A 21,664-nucleotide genomic window follows, 5' to 3' on the forward strand; every position below is an offset into this window, starting at 1 on the left:
AGATTGGTGAGAGATTAGAAGGGAATATTTGGGAGGATGTAAGGGGAATTAGAAGGTAAATAATTAACATGGGATTAGGGTTTGCGATGTGTACATATGGAAGCAAACAAAAAACCCTTTGTGGGTCTCTCACTCACTCATAAGGTCAATGGGTCTATCTTTTCAAATGTATATATCACACACACAATTTCAGAATCTCACGAGAATTTGGAAAACCCAGGGACAGAATTCTATAGTATAATTTATATGTACGTCCAATACGTAGACAATTTAAGGTATTATTTATATATTCTATTGACTGTACTGAAAAAACATATTTATATATAATAAAAAAATAATTTAGAGAGAGAAAAGCGAGAGGAGCGAAGAGGGTGGGGGAAAAGGAATCAGAGAAGAGGGTGTCTTTCTCTCTCTAATATTTTTTATCCCGTCGTCTCCGGAGAAGGGAAATCCAAAGTGACCATATTTTTTGGTGCATTTGATGGGTTTTGACCAGGGGGAGAGAGAGAGACCTTGTGCTCTTCTTTTCTTCTTCTTCTTAGTGTCATTTTCCAAGATATACTCTCGAGGATAACCAAACCCAAATCCTACAACTCATGACTTTCTCTCTTTCTCTCTCCCTCTTTTTCTCTCCATGACTTTTTCTCTCTCTCTCTCTCTCTCTCTCTCTCTCTCTCTCTCTCGTGAGCATGTCTGTTCCAGAAGATTGCTGTCTTTCTTTGCTTTAGCTCAATATCCCTTTTAAGTTCTACCTGCACTTAATTTGCTCTTCTTCAAAGCATACACACAGAACAAAGCTTTCTACATATTCTTTGGAAAAAAAGAAGCAAATCTCCCTCAAATATCTTGAAACTCGAAAGAAAGAAGAAACCCACTTGCCAATATCACCTCCAACTTTTTTTCTTTTTAATTGTTTTCTTCAACTTTCTTCATTAACAAGTTGGATTGAGCAGGGAAACAAAAAGCAGAAAAGAAAAGAGAGCCACTATTTGTTTTGGTAAAGTAGTGAATTAGAAAATGCCCTTGGAAGGGATTTTCATTGAACCCTCTTCAACAACTACTTCTCCACTTCCCGATCTTTCCCTTCACATTAGTCCTCCAAACACTTCCTCCTCCTCTTTATCAATTTTCAATACCACTTCTGGCGAACCCCAAATCTCCACCACTAATTCCCAAGCACACACTGAGCTCTCTCTAGGGAGACGCTTCACCGGTGGAGCTCATGAAGAACCACCACAAAAGCCTTATCATCATCATCAACAACAAAGTCTTCCTCTTTACCGTTCTAGCAATCACCTAAGTCACATAAACAATGGCGTTTCGCTACTCGATGTGTCATCATCGGAGGGTTTGAGGCCGATTAAAGGGATTCCGGTCTATCAAAATCGTCCATTCCCTTTTTTGCCGACGGAAAATATGATTCCAAGAGATCATCCCAAGGATTCCAAGGTGTGCTTCTACCAAAGGCCTCCGCCTTCCTATAATCTTCCTTCTTTGCCTTCTGCCTCATGCTCCTCAAATACGCCGTCTACGCCTTATTTTGGAGGAGGCTTGGATCCTATGTCAAGGTTTAATGGGTTCTCATCAATGGATCCCTTCAAATCCAACAACCAGTTGCACCACCACCATCATCTTCATCATCTTCATCACAATCAGTATGGAATTGGAGGAGTTGGACCAATTTCTGAGGCTTCCCATCATGGTATCATGAGATCGAGGTTTTTGCCGAAGCTACCGACAAAACGAAGCATGAGAGCTCCGAGAATGCGGTGGACAAGCACCCTCCATGCTAGATTTGTTCATGCTGTTGAGCTTCTTGGTGGCCATGAAAGTAATAAATTAATAAAACCCTTTTTATTCTGCAATTTTTTTTTTTTTCATTTTGTGCAAAATTCTCCTTTCTCCTCTTTTTTTTGTTCTTAATTTCATTTCCGCTTCTTAATTTTTTGATTCTTTTGATTTAGGAGCTACTCCAAAGTCAGTTCTTGAGCTCATGGATGTCAAGGATCTCACACTAGCTCATGTCAAAAGCCATTTACAGGTAGGTACTCTCTCTCTCTCTCTCTCTCTCTCTCTCTCTCTCTCACATATGTTCATGTGGGGCGGTGTTGCTCTATTACACGGGGCACAGTTACCAATGGGAGTGTGAATGAACGAATTAAAGAGTAGTGAGCTATAATATTGAGTCTGTCTGAAACTTCTGGATTAGACTGACTTCTCTCTGCTTTCAGAGAAAGATAAAATTTTAAACAAAAGAAGCAAATTTAAAAGATCCAAGTCTGAAACTAAAATACATAATAACAGACAAAAGTAGTCATCATTTCCCAATAATAAAGCTTCTTCTTAATTACTTCCTTATCCAACATCAACCTCGTGATTATTGTTTCGTCATCCATCGTTATTATTTAATGATGAAAACCAAGAAAATCACAGAAGCCCAAGGAGAGAGAGAGAGAGAGAGAGAGGGAGAGAGAGATCTGAACTAATACAATGAGAATAGATATTTATATAATTTGTGTGTGTGTGTTTTAGGCTTTGAATTAATATTTTATTCTCCTTTAGCTTTCATTATTTTAATTATGGCCAATGAGTTTGCAGATGTATCGAACTGTTAAGACCACTGACAAGCCTGCAGCTTCTTCAGGTAATTCGTATTGCTAACTTTTTATTTTTCTTTTTAGCAGCCTTAACTTTTTCTTACTTACCCTTCGCATTAATGTTTTACCGCACGCATACATTTGGAAAATCTTTTACTTTACCTGTGGTTGTTTGTTTTCAATTGTAAATAAACCCTATCATATGGATATATCATAGATATAATGTACATCTGCTGCAGTCAACATTTGACCATAAAGGCCTTATACATGCATTCATACATTATACATACATCATGTTATGTCATGTCATGTCATGATGATATACATAGTGATGTAGTTCATTATTACATGCATGAATTTTTTATTTTGAATTTTTTGTCAGACGGATCTGGTGAGGACGACATTCTCTCTCCAATTGGCAGTGCCACTGATCTTCATGGCCTGCGCAGTCCTCATCAATTTCCAGAGCAACGTGGACCGTCCGATCGGTCCTCGGTGCAGCCAGACCTCGACTACACTTCCAGCACCACTCTTTGGAGTAACTCTTCAAGGTAGAGTAGTCATCTCTCTCTCTCTCTCTCTCTCTCTCTCTCTCTCTAGAGTCAGTATGATGCCGTGAACTTAAGTTATATGAGTATAGAAGTATTATAATGCTTCCTTTTTTCTGCTTTTGCATGGTACCTCATAGCTTAGAACTGCAAAACCACGTCCACCCTTTTTTTAAAGAATAAAATGGTTCCCAGGCCAAGCAGCTTTTACTTTCTTTTCTCTGCTTGGTTTTCCTCTTTTCTCTTCTTCAAGATTTTCTTTACTGGTTAAGAAAAGTCACTTCTCAGAGTCTGAAAACAAATAATAATGGAACTAATTTTCGTTTTTATTTATTTATTTATATTCCTGCTCACATGATGAGATCTGTCATCTGTGGAGAGTTGATGCGTTTTAAAGAAAAATAAAGTAGCAAACACAATCAGAATCGTTAACCGGGATAAGAGAAAGCAACCATGTATACTTACACTTTTTCTTTTTATTGACAAGTATTATAACTTGGAATTTGAACTGTTTTTGGGATTAATATTAAACTCTAGTTCTTATTCTCTCCACGAGGACATTACATATGTGACCAAAAAGGTCATTCTTCTTGCTCCCCTTTTTGCAAAGCTCGAATAACTATATGTTAATTTATCGTACACGACCCTTGTTTATATACACCACTCATGTCATGTCATTTAGCTTTTCTCTTTTGATTAAGAATTAAGCTTAGACTAAACCAACACTCTATAATATATGCATGTGAGGTAATTTCGTACTATAAGAGAGTAGAGAGAGAATAATTAGGTCTAAGAGGGAGGAGGAAGATTAAATTACTTTACTATCAAAGGACACAAATGTCAATTCACCCTCTTTCGTTGGTAAGTATGGATAAAAATCACCCCCTAACGCGCCTCTCCTGCACAAGTTTTGGCATACTAACTCCCCTTGTTCAAAAGCCGTATGTAGAGGATTTGGATGATTTCCATGCAGATTGTAGTCGTAGCCTTGTGTCTCTTGTGGTTTGAAACCTAACTTTTGGAAGTTTTCTCAATAGGTTTATGTGATGTTTCTTGCCATAACCCTGTGTTAGGTCAACCCTAAATAGGTTAGTTAATGGTTTAATGATTTAACTTGTAATCTTCTTCTTTGGTTAGTGGATACATCATTGCACATCGGAGTAGCTCAACCTGAGATGAACCACGTAAAGCTTATGTTTATCTGGTTGAGCTTGCGAGTTCAGTGTCTTGTTTTTGTTTGCCATCGTTTGTCAGTGTCATCTTCAAGGTAGGGAATTTTGTAGTAGAACAGGACTTACCTAACCTTACCTACATTTATTGTATACCAACGGGATGGGGAATCGAACACAAAACCTAGAGATGAATACTACATATTAACTGCTTAAGCTATAAGCAATTTGGACATTAACTACATTTCTTGAACTAGCAAATAATAGGCACTCAAAGTAATTGATGATAATGCTACAAAAGCCTTGTCTCCAGCCATCATTTTTGAGGCCTGCAGTTCTATTCATCTCCTCCTAATCACAATCGAGAAATGGAAGAACATTTTGTTCATATCCGCACCTTTTAACCAAAAAATTCTAGGTTTTTGCATCCAAAAAGCCTTGTCTTGCGCAATGACTTTGTTCTAACATGGTGCCTAAGAAAGCATCTGGGAAAGCCAAAATCCACCTCTTGTTCAAACAACCATGTCTGTTCTGTCATCAAATCCTCCTATTCTCCCTCTTGTTAGTCCATGTGTAGCTAGACCTTATTGAATCCCATATAATAAAGGATGATATCCAGAACCACGACTTGAACCTTTTTCTCAATTAATCACGGACCACATTTTCACTGCTATAAAAGTTATCCAAACTAAAATCCGAGGGAGTGGTTTTGGGTCACATTATTAAGAATTCAACAATTGGTCCCTATTAGGTTGCTAGAGGCTTTTCATAGATAGTCGTAAAGTCAGAACCTCCCAATAATGTTTTTAATTGATGTTCTTATAGATAGAACATCAACAGAAGCTCCAGAATCTTTGCAGCTCAAACCTAAGTGGAAAACAACTTGGGAGTTGTTTGGAATTATTCGGAGAAGGTTCCTATAGATTTTGCGTATGAAAATGTGAAGAAAAAGAGGATGATGGAGTGATGTTGTCAAGCCTACGCATGTCAAGAGTATGCTCGAACATGCAAAGAGAGTTCTGTTACATGTTCATGCATGTCGACGAGTGGTCAAGCGTCTATACTTTCGAGTTCCCTTTTTCCTTTGCGATGTGATTTTCAGTCCCGCGTTTGGTTCCTATTTCCTTCTAACATATACTTTTTCTCCCCCACGCTCTACTTTTTATCTCTTAACTTCTCTCATGCAAATCAACTTCCCTCCATCACTACATTGCATAGCATAGCATGCGTGGAGGTTTCTTGTATATATAATCGGTTCATCAAATCTTTGCAGTGTATATCTTTGAATTGATAAATTCTTCTATCTGGTTTATACGAAACGAACTACCATATGTATATATGCTCTCTGGAGCTTATTATTGGTTTATCATGGCCTATAGAGTATTAGATAATGCAAATTGTTTTTTTCCTCTTCATATGATGGTTTACTTTTAGAGTTGGCATAATCTTCAGACCCTATTATATATTGGGAAAATTTGTTCTATACGTTTATCGTTTGTGTTTCTGCAACTCAAAAAGTTATTAGGATTTGGTGCTAAAGTTGTTCTCTCCATGAAATTAATCTCAGTAGTAGAGAGGCGTTTCCGCATACTAGTTCTCATGACATGGACGGGTTAACACCAGTATCTTCCCAATTGCAGAAAATATCTGGTCATCAAATTCAGGTACAAATTCAATGTTTTTTCAATTATTTATTCATACTCATTTGATGAAGAGATCATAAATATTGAATTTTAATGAGAAAACAGAAGAAGTAATTTGTGATGTGGAATGAATTTAATGCATTTGTTTGGGTATAATTTGCAATGTAATTATGGCATTCATTAATTTGGTAAATCGAACCTAATTTGTTACAGGAATGTGATTCAACAACTCAACTGAAGAGCTATTTGGGATCTAATTTTGAGACCAGAAACCCAAGCTTGGAGTTCACGTTAGGCAGACCGGACTGGAATGGCAAACCACATGACTGATTCAATCTCTACCTCTTCATTGTTTATTTTCTCTCTTGGAAACAGAAGAGTATTTGGTTTATTTGAGTGGATAGAAATTCTTTTTAGGGTTGTGAGTGGTTGGCTATATATATATATATATAGCTGCAGTTTCATTAGTCCTTTTAACTGGGAGAAGCGGGAAGAGAAGAGAAAGAAAAGAAAGATGTATAGAGGGGAAGAAAATTCACATAACAATGGTGGGTTAGTTCACCTCCTCAATTGCATATATCCCAGACCATCCACATCATACTCAAGACTAGTGGGAATTTTCTGGGTGAGAACCTGGTGAACCCGGCTTCGGTTGCGTGTAAGCATGTTATTGTAAGTTGGAGAGGAAGATCATGATTTTTGTGTTTGATAAATGAGAGTTTACAACATCATACTTGTAAAAGTTGGCAATGGGGTTGTCATAAAAAAAATGAACAGAGTATGTATTTCCTCAAAGTTTGACCTTCGTTTTTTGTTGTTGCCCAAATTCTTGTCTTTCCAAGATTTTCTTAATCCATGGCATTGACAATGCACATTCCTCTGTGGTGTAATTGGATAAAAACCATCATTTAAAAGCAGTGAGAATGGATAACATTTGGAACTGAAACCCTATGCTCCTGACCAAGACCGATAAACCCGAAAAGAAAAAACGAGAAGAAAAAGAAGAAAGGATGCAGCATTTAGACTGAGTTTAATATATAGGACATATGTCTATGTTCTATGTATTATTTAATATCTGCAACACAAATATAATACAAGGGAGGGCGATATATGGTATTATTTAGTAATCTTATATGGACAAGAAAATGGGCAAACTTAAAGAGTACCTATACAATAAGCGTAGGAAGTCCTGCCTGGCCTATCCTGCGTAATAGCACCCAACAAATATGCATCAAAGTAGAGACAAGAAACGCCATCTAGAAAAAAACTTTCTCATAGATCTCATAGGTACACGGCTTGTTCTCCCACTTTACCCTTCAATCTGACGACTGCTTGTGAGCATGCCTACCATAAGTGTAAGCTGAAATTGCTGAACCAGTCACGCTAAATGATTGCTTAGCAAGGCCCAGACTTTTCTTTGCTGCCAGCCACACGATCCAAAAGAATCCAATCCAGCCTAGTTAGGAAAAAAGAAATATAATAAGATCCTTGGTTTGATAAGAATTCGAATAAGATTCCACTCAAAAATATAGATCCCGCAACACCCATCAATGAGCTGGTATTATACAACTCATGAATTTGATCGCAAAGCCTGGGAAATCGGGCACCAAGTGCAGCTATATGCAAATAATGTAGAATACACAGAATCAAGTGGCCAAAGTGGAACTAAGGTCAGTAGCTTAGTCTTTCTCGAGTAGGTAAACTAATTGTTTGTCTGCAGATGCAGATGCGGATGCAATTTTGTATATATATATATATATATATATATATATATATATATATATATAATGAGAGAGAAAGGATACCTTATTGGCAAGGTCATACATGCGACCATCGGCCACACAAGTAAAGAAGACTGATTGAACCCTTGAAGCCTTACACATTAACCTTGGTTGAAGCGGCATTAATTTTTTAATGGAGGTTGTTTTTATAAACTAATTACTTGCTTTCTTATTTAAATTAGCAGGTATTTTAATTTTAATGGGCTTAAAGTTTAGCATCCGACCATCATTATAGTGGTAAGAACTGGGAAAAATAAATCAATAGAAATGGGACAAGTAATGGTCATATGGTCACGATGTTCTACCTGTAGTTATCAGAACAGCTGCAATCGCAGAAATTGTGGTGGCGGAAATGACAAAAACAGCTACTGATAATGCTCCAATATATATAGCTGTTACACAGGCAAAGAAAAGGGCCAAGAATCCTCCAGCAGCTGCCAAAGACAATAGAAGAGAGATGATTATTGCATTGATAGTCGCTGCCAGGAAGAAAAGCATGAAGACCAGGAGGCCTGTCAAGGAAATAAGAGTAATGGTGCCAACCTGCAGAAAAAGACTCTGTTATTAACTCAAGTGTCTAAATGAAATTATCTGTGTTAATATCAAAGGATATCAATAGTCTGGTTGAAAAACTAGATTGGTTTCAAATCAAACTAACTGAAAAAATCCAAGAACAATAGGACAAAGCAGTTGAGGAACAGTGCATGGTCTTTTGTGATTAATTATTATTCATTGAAGCATATTAAAACTGTATAACAACATCAATACGAAATTGATGGATAATATGCGTGACATGAAATGCCTTAGATCCATAATACAGAAAATTGCACCCAAAGGTCGACATCTTCATGTAAACAAACATGTTTCTCAACATATTCCAAACGATAAAAAGATAACAGAAGACAGAGAGCTTTCTGATGACAGAAATAGATTTATCATTCATGAAAATAACTGCTCTGCAGGCTCCCAGTACAACAGAGGTACGAGGGAAGCTAACTGCTAGCACAGCTAATAGAGAAAACACTCTTTACAACTGTAACTAAAACTAACACAGCTAATACAAATGAGGCATGATCGAGTGTTACAACTGCACTGTGAACTCTTTTGTCCATCATGGCCCTTCAAATTGATGGCAAGGAAGCTACCATCCGTTTCCCATAAGAGGAACTCTAACAGAAGCCAAAGCTTTGGGAAATATCTCAGTAAGTTGATCTTGACTGGACACATACTGAACACGGGAGATCCTTGCAGGTAACTTTTCCCCTAAGTATTGACACCTGTTTTAGTTCCAATTTCTTTTTCTACAACACATTCTTCCAATTGCTTTTATTCTTCCTCTACTCGACCTGATGCTTATTCTGATTCTTCTAATTCCTCAGCTCATACTAATGCTACCTGCAGTTCCTATGGCAGATTAGCCAGCGTTTCATCCTTAGGATCTGATTTTGCAACTTCAGTCCCTGTGATTTGCATTGATTTGCACCTTTCAATAAAAATCATGTACAGACAAGATTGAAATCTAGTATCTCCAAGAAAAAGGTTTTTGTAAGATTGAAATCTAGTATCTCAAATAAAATAAAATAAAATATAAAAAAAATTTGTAGCTTCTAAAGCACCAACTTCAACTATACAATGATTGCTAATTACTGAACCTACTTATCCTGCGGATGTTCCATTCCCCTAAATTAGCTGCTACAGCTGAGGAATTTAAATCCCTTCAGAAAAGGGAATTGGTGGTTGGTTCCTCTTCCACCCAATAGATATGTGGCGGTTTGTAAAAGGGTTTACAGAGTTAAGTATGATGCAGATGGGAGTGTTCCTTGCTGCAAGGCTAGCCTTGTAACCAGGATATCGAGAAGAGGCTTGGAATTGGCTTTCAACAGAATGAATCAGGGCTGGAGGCCATACATCACACTATGCACCAAAAAGAACGGTATAACGGACATGGGCTTTGAAGCTGAAAAAGGAAGTCTGGAAAACAGACATGTTACCTAACAAACAGTATTTACAGCCAGAACTACAGTGACTAGAAACCTTATTACAAGAGAGAATACTACAATCAAACAACATGCTATACAGACTGGAATCGAAGAATGTCCAAGCCTATAATGCCAGACTTGACGATCTATTCTTTGCTCAAGAAAAGCAGTAGTAGGAGAGGTGATCTATAAGTGGAATGCTGGGAAGCCAGAATTGGATACAATTCATTCCTACTCTGGCTTGTGTATAAGACTTTCCTTGATATTCTGTCTTGAAAATAAAATATATAAGCATAAAATTAAAAGCAGCTATTGCTATCATGGCAAAAATGACGAACAGATAAAAGCTTTGAAGCAATGGAAGGAACTTTAAGCATTTTATCTGGAGCATGCATGAAGTTGTCAAAGATATTGACCAATATGAGTAACGGAAGGTGCTGTCCATTGACAATTGCAACTGTGTCATCACCATCATATTTAATGCTACAGATTAGATGGATAAGATTATAGATGATTTGTGCCAGTCAACCAGTAATTGCAGCAGGACATTGACTAGAATAAGTAGTCATTGCAGCCAAGTAAGGAGGTTGCCATTTGCCCTGATATTTTCTTTAGATAATAAACATACTTTCACTAATGAAAAAGAACAACGAAATACACAGGAAAAGTTGTTCACCTAACTATACTACTCAACTACAAACACAAACCAGAGTTAAACATCATAATATTACATGACAACAGACAAAGCATGAACTAAATAAATACAGCAGCACTCCCATCATAAAATATATCCTAGAACTAACTATCCTTAAACTCTGAGGATATCGACACCCAAAGGGGAGCCCAAAAACAAACTCTATCACACACAAGATCCAGCTCCTCATCCCCTGCTCCTTCAAATACCCTTCTATCCCTTCCATCCACACTGCCACCAAAAAGAATGCCATCCCAACACAACTACCTAAGGAACTATATCTTACAAATCAATAAGACAATCAGAGAGAAACCTCCAACTTTTAAGAAAGTGCGAGAAAAAGTCTGCTTCTGATATGGAGGGCACAAAGCTCAGATACCATGGAAAGCAATATTAGACAGAAAATGCTCAGGAATGCAAGAGATTTCTCATTCAGAAACACAGCTGCTCTGCAGCTACTAAGTACAGCTGAGGTACTAAGGCAGCTAACTGCCAGTGTAGCTAACAGAATACAACTGTAACTAAAATTAACTCAGCTAATACAATTGAGCAAATCAGGGGTAACCACTGTGCTGTGGAGGCACCCCCTTTACTCTATTTTGGCGAATTCATAGTCAAAATATGCATTGGAGGATGAAAACATTTATAGGTACGAAACAGTAGCACATTCGTTGTGGCTAAGTATCTGATCCTCGTAAATTTTGTAATTTTCTTAAAGCCGGATTTATAAAAGAAGAATTATTGAATCAATGTATACAAAAATTCTAAAATGCTAGTGCTTCTAACAGACTCAATTTAATCATCAAAACCATAACAAAAAAACTAGGAAAACAAATTTAATTTAATCATGAAATCGATCATCAAGATCAAAATTTACTAATAAAACAAATTTAATTAAATCACCAAAGCGAACATCAAGATCCATAAACCATACCAAACACACTCCGATCATAAGCCGATAAAACAAACAAATGTAACTTCCAGAGGTAAAAAGATTGTTGCTTTTTTTTTTACTGCTAAATTGCAATGTCCACGTAGTGAAAGCACAGGGTACAACTAGTTCAAAAGCAAGGTGCAGAAAAATCAACTCACAGAGATGACGAGGAGCGCCCGAAGAGGACTACCCCTGCGAGTCCAGAGGAGAACGTTCCGCCCAGAGTTTCTAGAAGCTTCGCGAAGCAGCGGACAGTTCTCGGCAAGAGAGTTTTTGATCCGGCGGAACAGCGGAGCAGCAGCGCCGGCACTGGTGGAGCCGGGGAAGAAAATAGCATCAATCAGACGGTGGAAAACGCCGATGAGAGTCTCCTCCCGGTGGGTCGCTTTGGTGTTGATCTCGCCGTCGTCAGCGATGTCGACGTCGACTGCGCCGTTGGTTCCGTACGGCTCCGCCATTGTCAGTACAGAGGACTGAACTGAAGCAATCTGAGTAAATTGATTTTGGCAATTAGCGGTTTTGGTCGTTGGATTTTTCTTTCTGCTGATGCTCAGCAGGTAGTTGACTGAGGGCGCGTTTTAAGACCACACGATGGATTTGAAATTAATTTTTTTTATTTTCTTAATTTATAACTTTCTGAAAGGACGAAAGTACACTTTGTCGGGGGTTTAAGGACATTTATCTGACGAGGGCACGCGCGTAATTTCGAACGGGCAGGACCATGCAACAGTAACTACGGGCTGCATAATGTCGTGGCATCACTAAAGCCAATGGAAAAAACATCAATCAAAATAAAAGGCAAGGTGGAACGAACCGATTGGTAAGTATCTTCCACTACAATCGATGGGGTTAGGAATGTGTCGGCAAGCTTGCAAATATTAAGGTTCGTTTGGTAACGTTTTCAAAAATCATTTCAGTATAATGTTTTTGGAAAAATGAGAACAACAAACCCATTTGCATTTTGAAAATTTAAGAATGCGTATGGTAATCAACCCTGAATAATCCTCTTTCTAAGCCAAAATTTGTATAGTTTGTTTTGTTATCTTTGAAAACATCCCGTATATTATATAGATTTTACTTCCATTGAATGTTTAGGTTAGTGGTGCAATAAGGATTTCACATTAGAGGAGCCCTTTCACAAAATTTTATTCAATGGCTCAAGCGTTGTTAATTAGTTAATACAACATTAACTACCCATTTTGACCCACTTCATACTATCATTTCGTATTGATTAATAATATATCCATTCATTACAATCATATAATTATTATGAATTTCAAATTTAAAAATGGTTGAAGATTAATCTCATCATCTACACCATTCAGACTATAAAAAAAATACAAAAAATGTTCATAAATCCCGAAGTTAAACAAAAGAGGAAGAGAGATTTTTTAAACATCATGCGGAAAAACAAGCTACAAGACAGAGAAATCAAAAGACAAAAGCACAAAAGCCAACAAGAACTAAAAGCTAGAGAGGCTAACGCTCCCATAACCTGGGCATGCATAGGAAATCCATGCAAGAGAGATGGTTGGTAGGTGTTGTTTCTAGATTCCAAAGCAGGACTGAAGGTCGGTAGGGATTTGTGTGTACTAACTAGTTACACGATGCTGCATTCATATTCTTAGATTTTGCTTTGAATATTACAGAGAATTTTATTCCATTCAAATTTAATTTTGAAATTTGTGTACGGTTTCTACACCCAAGTTTGTCGTTAGTATGTGCGTTTGTGTTGGACTTCAGCCCTCCTCTCCATCAAAAAATAAAATTGCAATTTGCAACTGTTTATATGTAATATATAAATTTTTGTTTTGTTTTTGACAGTCCGTGTATAGGTTGGTTGCTGAGTTAGGATCGAGAATAACTGACTCTGAGATCATTCAAACTTGTTACTTTTTGCTTCTGTGGATATGAGACATGCACGTCACTGCCCTTGAAAGGTGGAGTCAATTTTGGTGCTCTCCGGAACTTTATATAGGAACTAGCAGGCACAAGATATGCTAGCTGTTAGCATAACGCTGGCCAAGAAACCAGATGGAGGGAAATAACTTGGATGTGAGAAAAGGAGCTTGGACTAAAGAGGAAGATGGTCTTCTGAGCAAGTGCATGGAGAATCATGGAGAAGGAAAGTGGCACGAGGTTCCTTACAAAGCAGGTATTCATTCATGTAAAATATATATAACTCTCCAAAAGAGGGATATATATATATATATATATATATATATATATATAGATGGTATATATAGCTTAATTAAGCAGTGAAGCCTTGCATTTGCGTTGTTTAGAAAGTCTTGAACTTCTGCATTCACATGCTAGGCTCAACAGTCACTCGTGCTCCTATATATATATATATATATATATATATATATATATTTTAGCCAAGCACTCGTGCTCCTATATTCCTATATCACCGAATATATTTTTTCTCTATCTACATATTTGGCTCAAATGATATCACACGAGAGCCCCCAGCAACACTCAAAAGGTCCAACACTAATAAAAAAGCCGAGACTTTAGAAACACATCCAAAGCCCATTTATAACATAACAAAAAAGCTTTTAACTTCTTTTAAATTACAAAACTGTTATTGATTTCTTAAAACAAACCCAACCCAAAAACCTCATAAAAAAAGCTCAAAACACTCAATGAGACATCAAAGTAATTTAATAATTAAAATTAAATTCAATAAGACCAGCTGTCATTTTTTGAATTTTTTTAGGTTTGTTTATAGAGATTAAATGATGTAGGGTTTATTTATAGTTATAATGCTAAGAATAGGTATATGACTGCATATCTCTTTTTGCATTATGTATATATGCAGGCTTAAACAGATGCAGGAAAAGCTGTAGGCTAAGGTGGTTGAACTATTTGAAGCCAAATATCAAGAGAGGAGAGTTTACAGAGGATGAAGTAGATCTACTAATTAGGCTTCACAAGCTTTTAGGAAACAGGTACCAATAAATAAGTCTCTTTCCTATAACCATCAAGCTCCACATGCGCATCGTCATTATGTACCTGTTCTTGTCCTTCATTAATTGAGCTCAAGATATGGTTTCTTATTATTATTATTTTGTTACTACATGCTTTATTATTCCGTTCATCACATAACATATATATATATATATATATATTATGCTTTTGTAGTTGGCTAAACAAACTCATACTCATGTTAAAAAAAAACGAAAATACACACAAATGCCAACATATACATCCCGTGCTTTGTTTTATATGTATGCCACAATTGTTGCCACAACCTACCCTACCACTATAGTCACTACTACTCCACTACTATCACCTTGTCATGGCCAACACTAACGCTAGCCTCCAACTCCTTCACAATTAGGTCGAAGTTAGGGTTGGGCATTCAAATCGATAACCTGGTCAAACTGCCTAAATCAATCGATGGTTTGGATTGGTTTGGTTTCTTTTCAATCTTTTTTTGGTCATCGGTTTGAACTCAAACCAAACTAAAATATATGATGTACGGTGCAATATTCAAAACCACAGTTTAACCAAACCAAACCAATGGTATTAAAAATATTATATATAATATTAGTATAAGCAATATATCATACATAGTTTCAATCTTCTCTCTCCATCTCTCCGTTTGTATTGTCTCTATCAGTTCCTCTCTCTCTATTTTTTTTTCTCTCTTTCCTCGTCCATCTCTCCCTCTCTCCATCATCCACTTTTATTTTTTCTCTCCTCTCTCTCTCATCTCACTTTTTCTCTCTCTCTCTCTCCATCATCACTTTTATTCTCTCTCTCTCTCTCTCTAAGAAAGCCAAAAAAAAAACGAACCAAACTAACCCAACAAGTCTGGTTAATTGAAGTGGTTAGTTTTCATCAATTATAGTTTGGTTTCGATTTCCAAAATAACCAAACCGAGGCCTACGGTTCAGTGTTCAGGTTGAATCCAAAACCTAATCAACCCAAACCAAACCCACCCCTAATCGGAGCAAGCCGTGGGTGAAATATTTAGTAGCCCATGAAAACCGACTCGACCCATGACTTAACCTGTAACCTGTATTTCCAACACTAAACCACTGAATAACAGTGCTTGGTGTGCTCTAACTCAATGACATAAATATTTAATAATTTTACATTCAACCTAAATTTAAAATAAATAAAAATAACACCTTTCGATCTCTATCAGTATGTCTCACTCTCAGCCGCCAACTCTTCATCTTCAACCAAAAAAATTTCCTCTTCTTCTCAATGCCAACCATTTCTTCTCAACTCCAGCATCTTCTACTCAACCCCACGATCTTCATCTTCTTCTCAATGCCAACATCTTCTCAGACCAAACTTTTTTTTTTCATGTGGAAAGTGGGATTACCCGGCGAACCGACCCGTCGGTTATTGGTCGTTTCCCCACCTCATGGTTCGGTGCTCAATTCCTATTTTCGGCAAGCTCATGATAGCTTCGGCTCAGTGCTCTAGTAGAGCTCAAAATTTACCCAACACAACCAGTGCCCAACCCTAACTGAAACATCTAAAGTTTTTCATTTTGAATCAAAACCTTGGTTTTGGAGATTACACTGAAGGCACCAAGCAGTTTACATATATTTGTTTTCTCACAAACCCCTTCCTTTAATTTTCGGTCCAAAAATGGCTAATGTAAGATTAGATTGTACATACACCCTTGAGGTCTAATTTTTAAAGTTCATTTTGTCTTTTGAAGAAGTTTAATGACATCAACAATTGAAATCTCAACAAGTGTTTGTGTAATTTCAAAAAACTTGGGAGCTTTTTTAAAAATTGTAGGGGATGTTAGTGTAATTAAGTTAACATTTAATTTCAATCATTTTTCCTATTATGTGCTTATTTCAAGAAAAATGCACATCCTCCCTAGATCTATCTCGCAATGTAGTTCAATGACTGGAGCCGTTTGGTTTTGGTTATCCTTCAAAGGTCATCCATGCACAAAGTTATTCAGATCGAAATCTGTTGAGTCATCTAAAATGTGTAAAAAACACAGTTAATTAGATAAAATGAAATTGAAAATGTGTTGATAATCAGTGACTACAATATCCAATTTAGCTTATTTTTGCCATACAAACCGCTGAAGGATAACCTCGAAATTGAATGATTCCTCTCTTCAAAAAGGAATATTCTAAAGTACTTTAATTTATAAGGGATGAAAATCGAACCTAAGATCTCGGATGCAGAGATAAATGTTCTTAATCACTTGATCTACAAGCTCTTTTCACACACCACCTTTTATTAATAATGATATATCAATGCACAAAATAAGTTATGGCTCAAATAAAGTAAAATTATGACCTTTTTTCTAGTTATTTTTTTAACCTCTGTCAATGATTCCTTGATTCTTGAAAACCAAGCATGACATTCTTCTTCTTTACTGAAAGTAATAAAGTACTTATTCACGTCTCTCAATCATGGACTGTAGGAAAACTTGGTGAACTTGATGGACCATTTATGAAAATAACTTAGCTTTTGACAAAAAAAAAGAAAATAATTTAGAAGCAGAAATTTTATCATACGAATGCATTCATTTTCTCATGTTAATTATGTGTTGAAGGTGGTCATTGATTGCTGGAAGACTTCCAGGAAGGACATCGAACGGTGTGAAAAATTATTGGAACACCCGACTACGGACGAATTCTCTCGTGAAAAGGACTACGAAAGAAAAATTCCAAGAAACAATAAAGCCCATCGTAATAAGGCCTCAACCACGAAGTTTCACCAAAGTTCAAATTGTTTGAGTTTTAAAGAACCAATTTTGGACCATACTCAACTAGAAAAGAATTTTAGTACGCCATCACAAACATCAACATCAACATCAACATCAACATCAACAAGGATTGGAAGTGATTGGTGGGAGACCTTTTTAGATGACAAGGATGATGCTACTGAAAGAGCTACAGGTTCTGGTCTCGGGTTCGATGAAGAACTGCTCGCAAATTTTTGGGTCGATGATGATATGCCACAATCGGCAAGAACATGCATCAATTTTTCTGAAGAAGAACTGAGTATAAGTAATTTCGCTTTTAACTTGGACCTTTGGAATCATTCAAAAGAAGAATAAAGTAGTTCTTAAGTAAGTCTTCCTAGTAGCAATTATTAGCAACTGTTTTTGACTTGTCTATTACTGTTCAACTCTTTGTAATGTCGCTCCATCGTCCCTTTTCCTCTTGTCTTCTTGTTTGATGACTACTTTGCATTGTAACATCTAGCTTGTGTACTACTAGTTTTTATTTGTTGGTGTTTTTTTTAGTACAAACGATTGAGAAGGGGGGTTTACAGAAATATTCATTGGGTATTTAGAGATTTCAAACCTCTGTCCACATGACATAATTAGTGGTGGAAGAGCTAAACCAACTGAGCTATATCTCATTGACTATTTTATGGGTGTTAATTTAATATTACTGTTTGATTATAAAAAATAATTATAAATTCGTCCAAAAAAGAAATTAAAGATAAATATGAACTGTACATAAGTAAAATCATTACCAATTAAAATGTTGACACAAAATTCAACTACAACTTCTCTCTCCACTATGAGAGTCTACCTCTCCTCTTTTGAAAGTCTTTCATCTCTTTTGTAAATAAGTTCTGCTAAGTTTTATTCAAAAACATACTTGAAGGAAGTTGAGTTCCAAGGCCACACGTGCTCTAATATCTTTTGAAACTGTTGAAACAAATATTTATATAAATATAATTGCGAAAAAATATTTATACGCTTTGTATGGAAGCGCGTACAAGGAGGCTAGTTATATTATTATTAGTAAACATTTTTATCATTAATAACTAATTGTTCTTTATAATTTTTTTTTTTTAAAAGGCTAGTTTATTGTTACCCGTTTCTTATTATTTTCACTTCCAATGACAAGACAACATGTCAACCTATACATAAATACGTGCTTCCTTTTTTTTTGTCACTACTACAAAAATCGAAATAGACCGACAGGAAACCACCGTCGTGTAGAAGGTTTTCTAACCGTCGTGAAATCGACCGCCATCTTTTGTACTATCAACAACGACAGTTAATAACCGGCTTTATTAAGGAATTCAACGTCCAATATTTATTATTAACCGACGTGTAATTTCTATATAATTAGCCTAAAATGAAATCTCCGACAACATTAGACGACGGTTTTATGAAAAACCAGATGTTTAAAGACTGTTACATGTCATGATCCAAAGAAGAACCGACGTACAGATAATTATCCATGTCTCTAAATGAAGGGAGAAAGACTCAAATAAGCTAGAAACCGTTGTGGTTAATATTTACTACTTTAAAAAAAAAACCTGACGTGTGAACCATAAACAACGACATACACACAAATCAACAGACGTTTAAAGAGTATTACATGTCATTTGTCTTACAATAATCGCCATAAAATAAAATAACTACGTCCTGCACCAGGCATCACCGACGCTTTTGTCTTTATCCACGTCGCGAACTATAATACAAACCGTCGTGTTAACTCGTTGACACGTTGTTTTTTCGAGAATCGTCATTTAAATAGAATAAAAAAGTCCTTTAACAGAAGTAGACGTCACTTTTCCTAAATAACCGACGTCTAAAATATTTAACATGATAGAATATTACTAAATATCGACGTACAAAACTCTCCCCCACGTCGGTTTATGTCAAGGGCTGACGTTATAAATAGTATTTAAGGCGTGGATAGAAACATAACCGACGTGGATTATAGATTCAACGTCTGTTGATTTAAAACAAAGGACGTGGTTAATTACTTCACTACGTCTAGAGATCTACCTGCTTGATGTTGGAATGACTTACCACGTCTGTTCTTATTACATAATGACGTGGTTGTCCTTTTAAAAGTCGCTTGGTTGACTTGCCGTGACGTATGTATGTGTGGAGACGTCAGTTGTTATAGACTAGCAAATGTGTAGAACATCTGTCATGACAGTTAATGGAAACTGAAAGGACCTTTATTTTGAGGTTTAGACGACGATTTATTTTAAGCAAACCGTCTTTTTTTTTTTTAATGTCTGTTTTTTTGTTTTACGGTCTGTTGCCTTTTGAAACCCGACGTTGTTTTTATCTTAGACGTATGTGTTTCTAATTTTTACCCATGACCGTAGTACTTTACAGCTTTAACCCAGCTTTTTTAATTTTTGATTTTTGCTTACTCAAAGCCTGCATAATGAAAATGTGATAAGAATTAAAATGTTGTACATAATTATTAATTAATGTCATACAATTAACTGAATAACTAAGGTCATACATTACAACAATCAATCAATCCATATATCTTCACACCCATCTCTAATATTTTCATTCCCAAACTCACCCACTAGGTCATCAAATGTGTCAACATTTGGTATCCCTCTAGTAAATGGCTCACACTCAATTCTAGTATCACTTAGCACATCATCACCAATAACTTCATTATATTATCTATTAGGCATTGATAACACTACCGACCAACCACGATGTATTTGGTCGTCAACATAAAATACTTGTTTGACTTGAGAAGCCATAACAAATTGGTCATTCCTATGTCCAATTTTACTTAGATCTACAAGGGTAAATCCAAGTTTGTCGACTACAAAGCCCAAAGTGTTATCTATCCAATCACACCTCAAGACTGAGATTCTAAACTTTTGGTAGTCAAGGTCCCAAATTTCTTGAATAACACTATAAAAACCCATATTGGAGACAATAGGGTTTTTATCCTTGGCACTAGCAACTTGCATAGTATGTGCAAGTAAATAAACTCCACTATTTTGGACAGTTCGCACATCATCTTGTGGCTTGGTGTTAAATTTAACACCATTAATAAGATAACTCCTGTATGATGGCACTGCCATGCTTGGTACCAGCTGCTAGCCACCTTAAATTTTATGATACGCCATTATGTTTTCCCCATTGAGTTTACTTTGAACCTGCAAATTAATCATATATACCTTAATTCAATCTAACATATAGAATGGAAGAAAATTAAAAGTTGAATATGCATGTCATTCAATAACATATATATACCTTAAAGTGGAGCTATTGAATGAAAGTGCTATTGTGCTTATCTTGCAGCCACTTTGTTCTCTTTCTAAATTTTGGATAAGTGGTCTTGATGTGGATCATATGTTCCCTACATTGACACAAAAAATCAAGCATTATGATTCCTTGTATATAAGATAAACATAAGGAATAATAATGTTTAAAATGACTCCATATGAAAAATAAAAGTCATATGTACTCGATATAAGGTAGGACTTCCTCCGTATTCTCCAAGACATATAAATGTGCCTGGTTTAACAAGTCCCGATCAACTAAGCTTACTCTGCAACCTGATAATGGCTTAGAAACTTCCATCTTCTAGCTTGAAGGCACTCCAACTGTATTAACTTCAGATAAATGCTCGGTGCAAAACTCTACAACTTCTTCAACTATATACCGCTCAACAATGCAACCTTTCGGACGAGTACGGTTTTGAACATACCCTTTTAACACTTTCATATTTACCTTTCAAGCGGATATATCCATCTAAAATATACTGGGCCACATAAATGAACTTTTCTGACAAGATGTACTACTAGATGAACCATGATATCAAAGCAGAGATCGATCGATTTCTTCACCGGGCATGGTTTCTTCCAATTGATCCTCCAAACCAACGTATCCTCTTTTTCGAGACAACCTATGGTTGTACTCGCATTTTTCCCTTCTTTGTGACTACTCAGAATGCAAAACTAGGGATAACCTTGAAGCTATAAAGGCATCCTATTCAGATTTCTCTATGAAGTTATAAAGCTGAGGGGGCTCTTTTAACCTCTCATTCTCATTTGCGAATGGAAGGATAAATTGCCTAGTTAAGGTAGACTTAAAATCCTTCCATTTTTTGGCGGCAAACAACAACACCATCTTCTTGCCCCCTTCCCCAACAACATAAGCCATTTGAACAGCTTCTCAAATCTGCTCCTTCAGGTCCTTGGGCAATTGAGTCCATTTCTTATCCACAAGAGGGACTCTCGTGCCAAAACGCCAATGTAACTCTACATCTCAATAGCAGCCTTGCCATATGGTCTGCCACTTTTATTGTACTCAACCACATGCTAAATCTTCTGGATTTTCCTCTTCACAACACGGCTTATTGTGTTGATACTGCGAGTAGTTTTCATCACTTCATCAAATGTCGCAAAGCTTGGGTCTTTCTCGGAAGATGAAGTAAATCTCATCTTCTTTGGGGGATTGTTTGGAAGAGATTGTGCCTTTGAAACTGCAATGTGTTTGCCTTGACCTTTGGATGCCTGAGAATCCTTACTTCGAAATTTCGAAACCATGCTTACAGAGAAATACAAACTGCAAGAAAAACAACGAC

At 36.5% G+C, this 21,664-nt stretch overlaps 2 protein-coding genes and 1 pseudogene across 4 annotated transcripts; 2 read left to right on the plus strand and 1 right to left on the minus strand.

Moving 5' to 3' along the window:
- The first annotated feature begins 353 nt into the window (after nt 1-353).
- KAN (Homeodomain-like superfamily protein) lies at nt 354-6,763 on the plus strand. Of its 2 annotated transcripts, none has more exons than XM_008246099.2 (6): nt 354-1,831; nt 1,965-2,041; nt 2,599-2,644; nt 2,980-3,148; nt 5,885-5,978; nt 6,171-6,763. In XM_008246099.2, exons 1-6 carry the CDS (start codon nt 1,018-1,020, stop codon nt 6,285-6,287), a joined length of 1,317 nt encoding a protein of 438 aa, XP_008244321.2. In that variant the 5' UTR covers nt 354-1,017; the 3' UTR covers nt 6,288-6,763. The 2 variants fall into 2 exon arrangements, with proteins under 2 accessions (XP_008244321.2, XP_008244320.2); XM_008246098.2 differs by having other exon boundaries at nt 357-1,831; nt 5,882-5,978.
- A 219-nt stretch (nt 6,764-6,982) lies between these two features.
- On the minus strand, nt 6,983-11,906 carry LOC103342472 (voltage-dependent L-type calcium channel subunit). Its single transcript, XM_089049991.1, has 4 exons — nt 11,504-11,906; nt 8,044-8,281; nt 7,271-7,413; nt 6,983-7,160 (listed from the first exon to the last, which is right to left on the minus strand). The coding sequence occupies exons 1-3, from the start codon at nt 11,801-11,803 to the stop codon at nt 7,274-7,276; spliced, it is 678 nt and encodes a 225-aa protein (XP_088906117.1). The 5' UTR covers nt 11,804-11,906; the 3' UTR covers nt 6,983-7,160; nt 7,271-7,273.
- Nucleotides 11,907-12,998: 1,092 nt separating this feature from the next.
- On the plus strand, nt 12,999-17,519 carry LOC103342473 (transcription factor MYB1-like; annotated as a pseudogene). The gene is made up of 3 exons (XR_016125977.1): nt 12,999-13,500; nt 14,167-14,296; nt 16,891-17,519. The product of XR_016125977.1 is annotated as a transcription factor MYB1-like (transcript).
- The last annotated feature ends 4,145 nt before the right edge of the window (nt 17,520-21,664 follow it).

This window comes from Prunus mume, linkage group LG4 (assembly GCF_029339155.1).
Source record: "Prunus mume cultivar Tortuosa linkage group LG4, ASM2933915v1, whole genome shotgun sequence".
In the NCBI taxonomy this organism is placed as follows: domain Eukaryota; kingdom Viridiplantae; phylum Streptophyta; class Magnoliopsida; order Rosales; family Rosaceae; genus Prunus; species Prunus mume.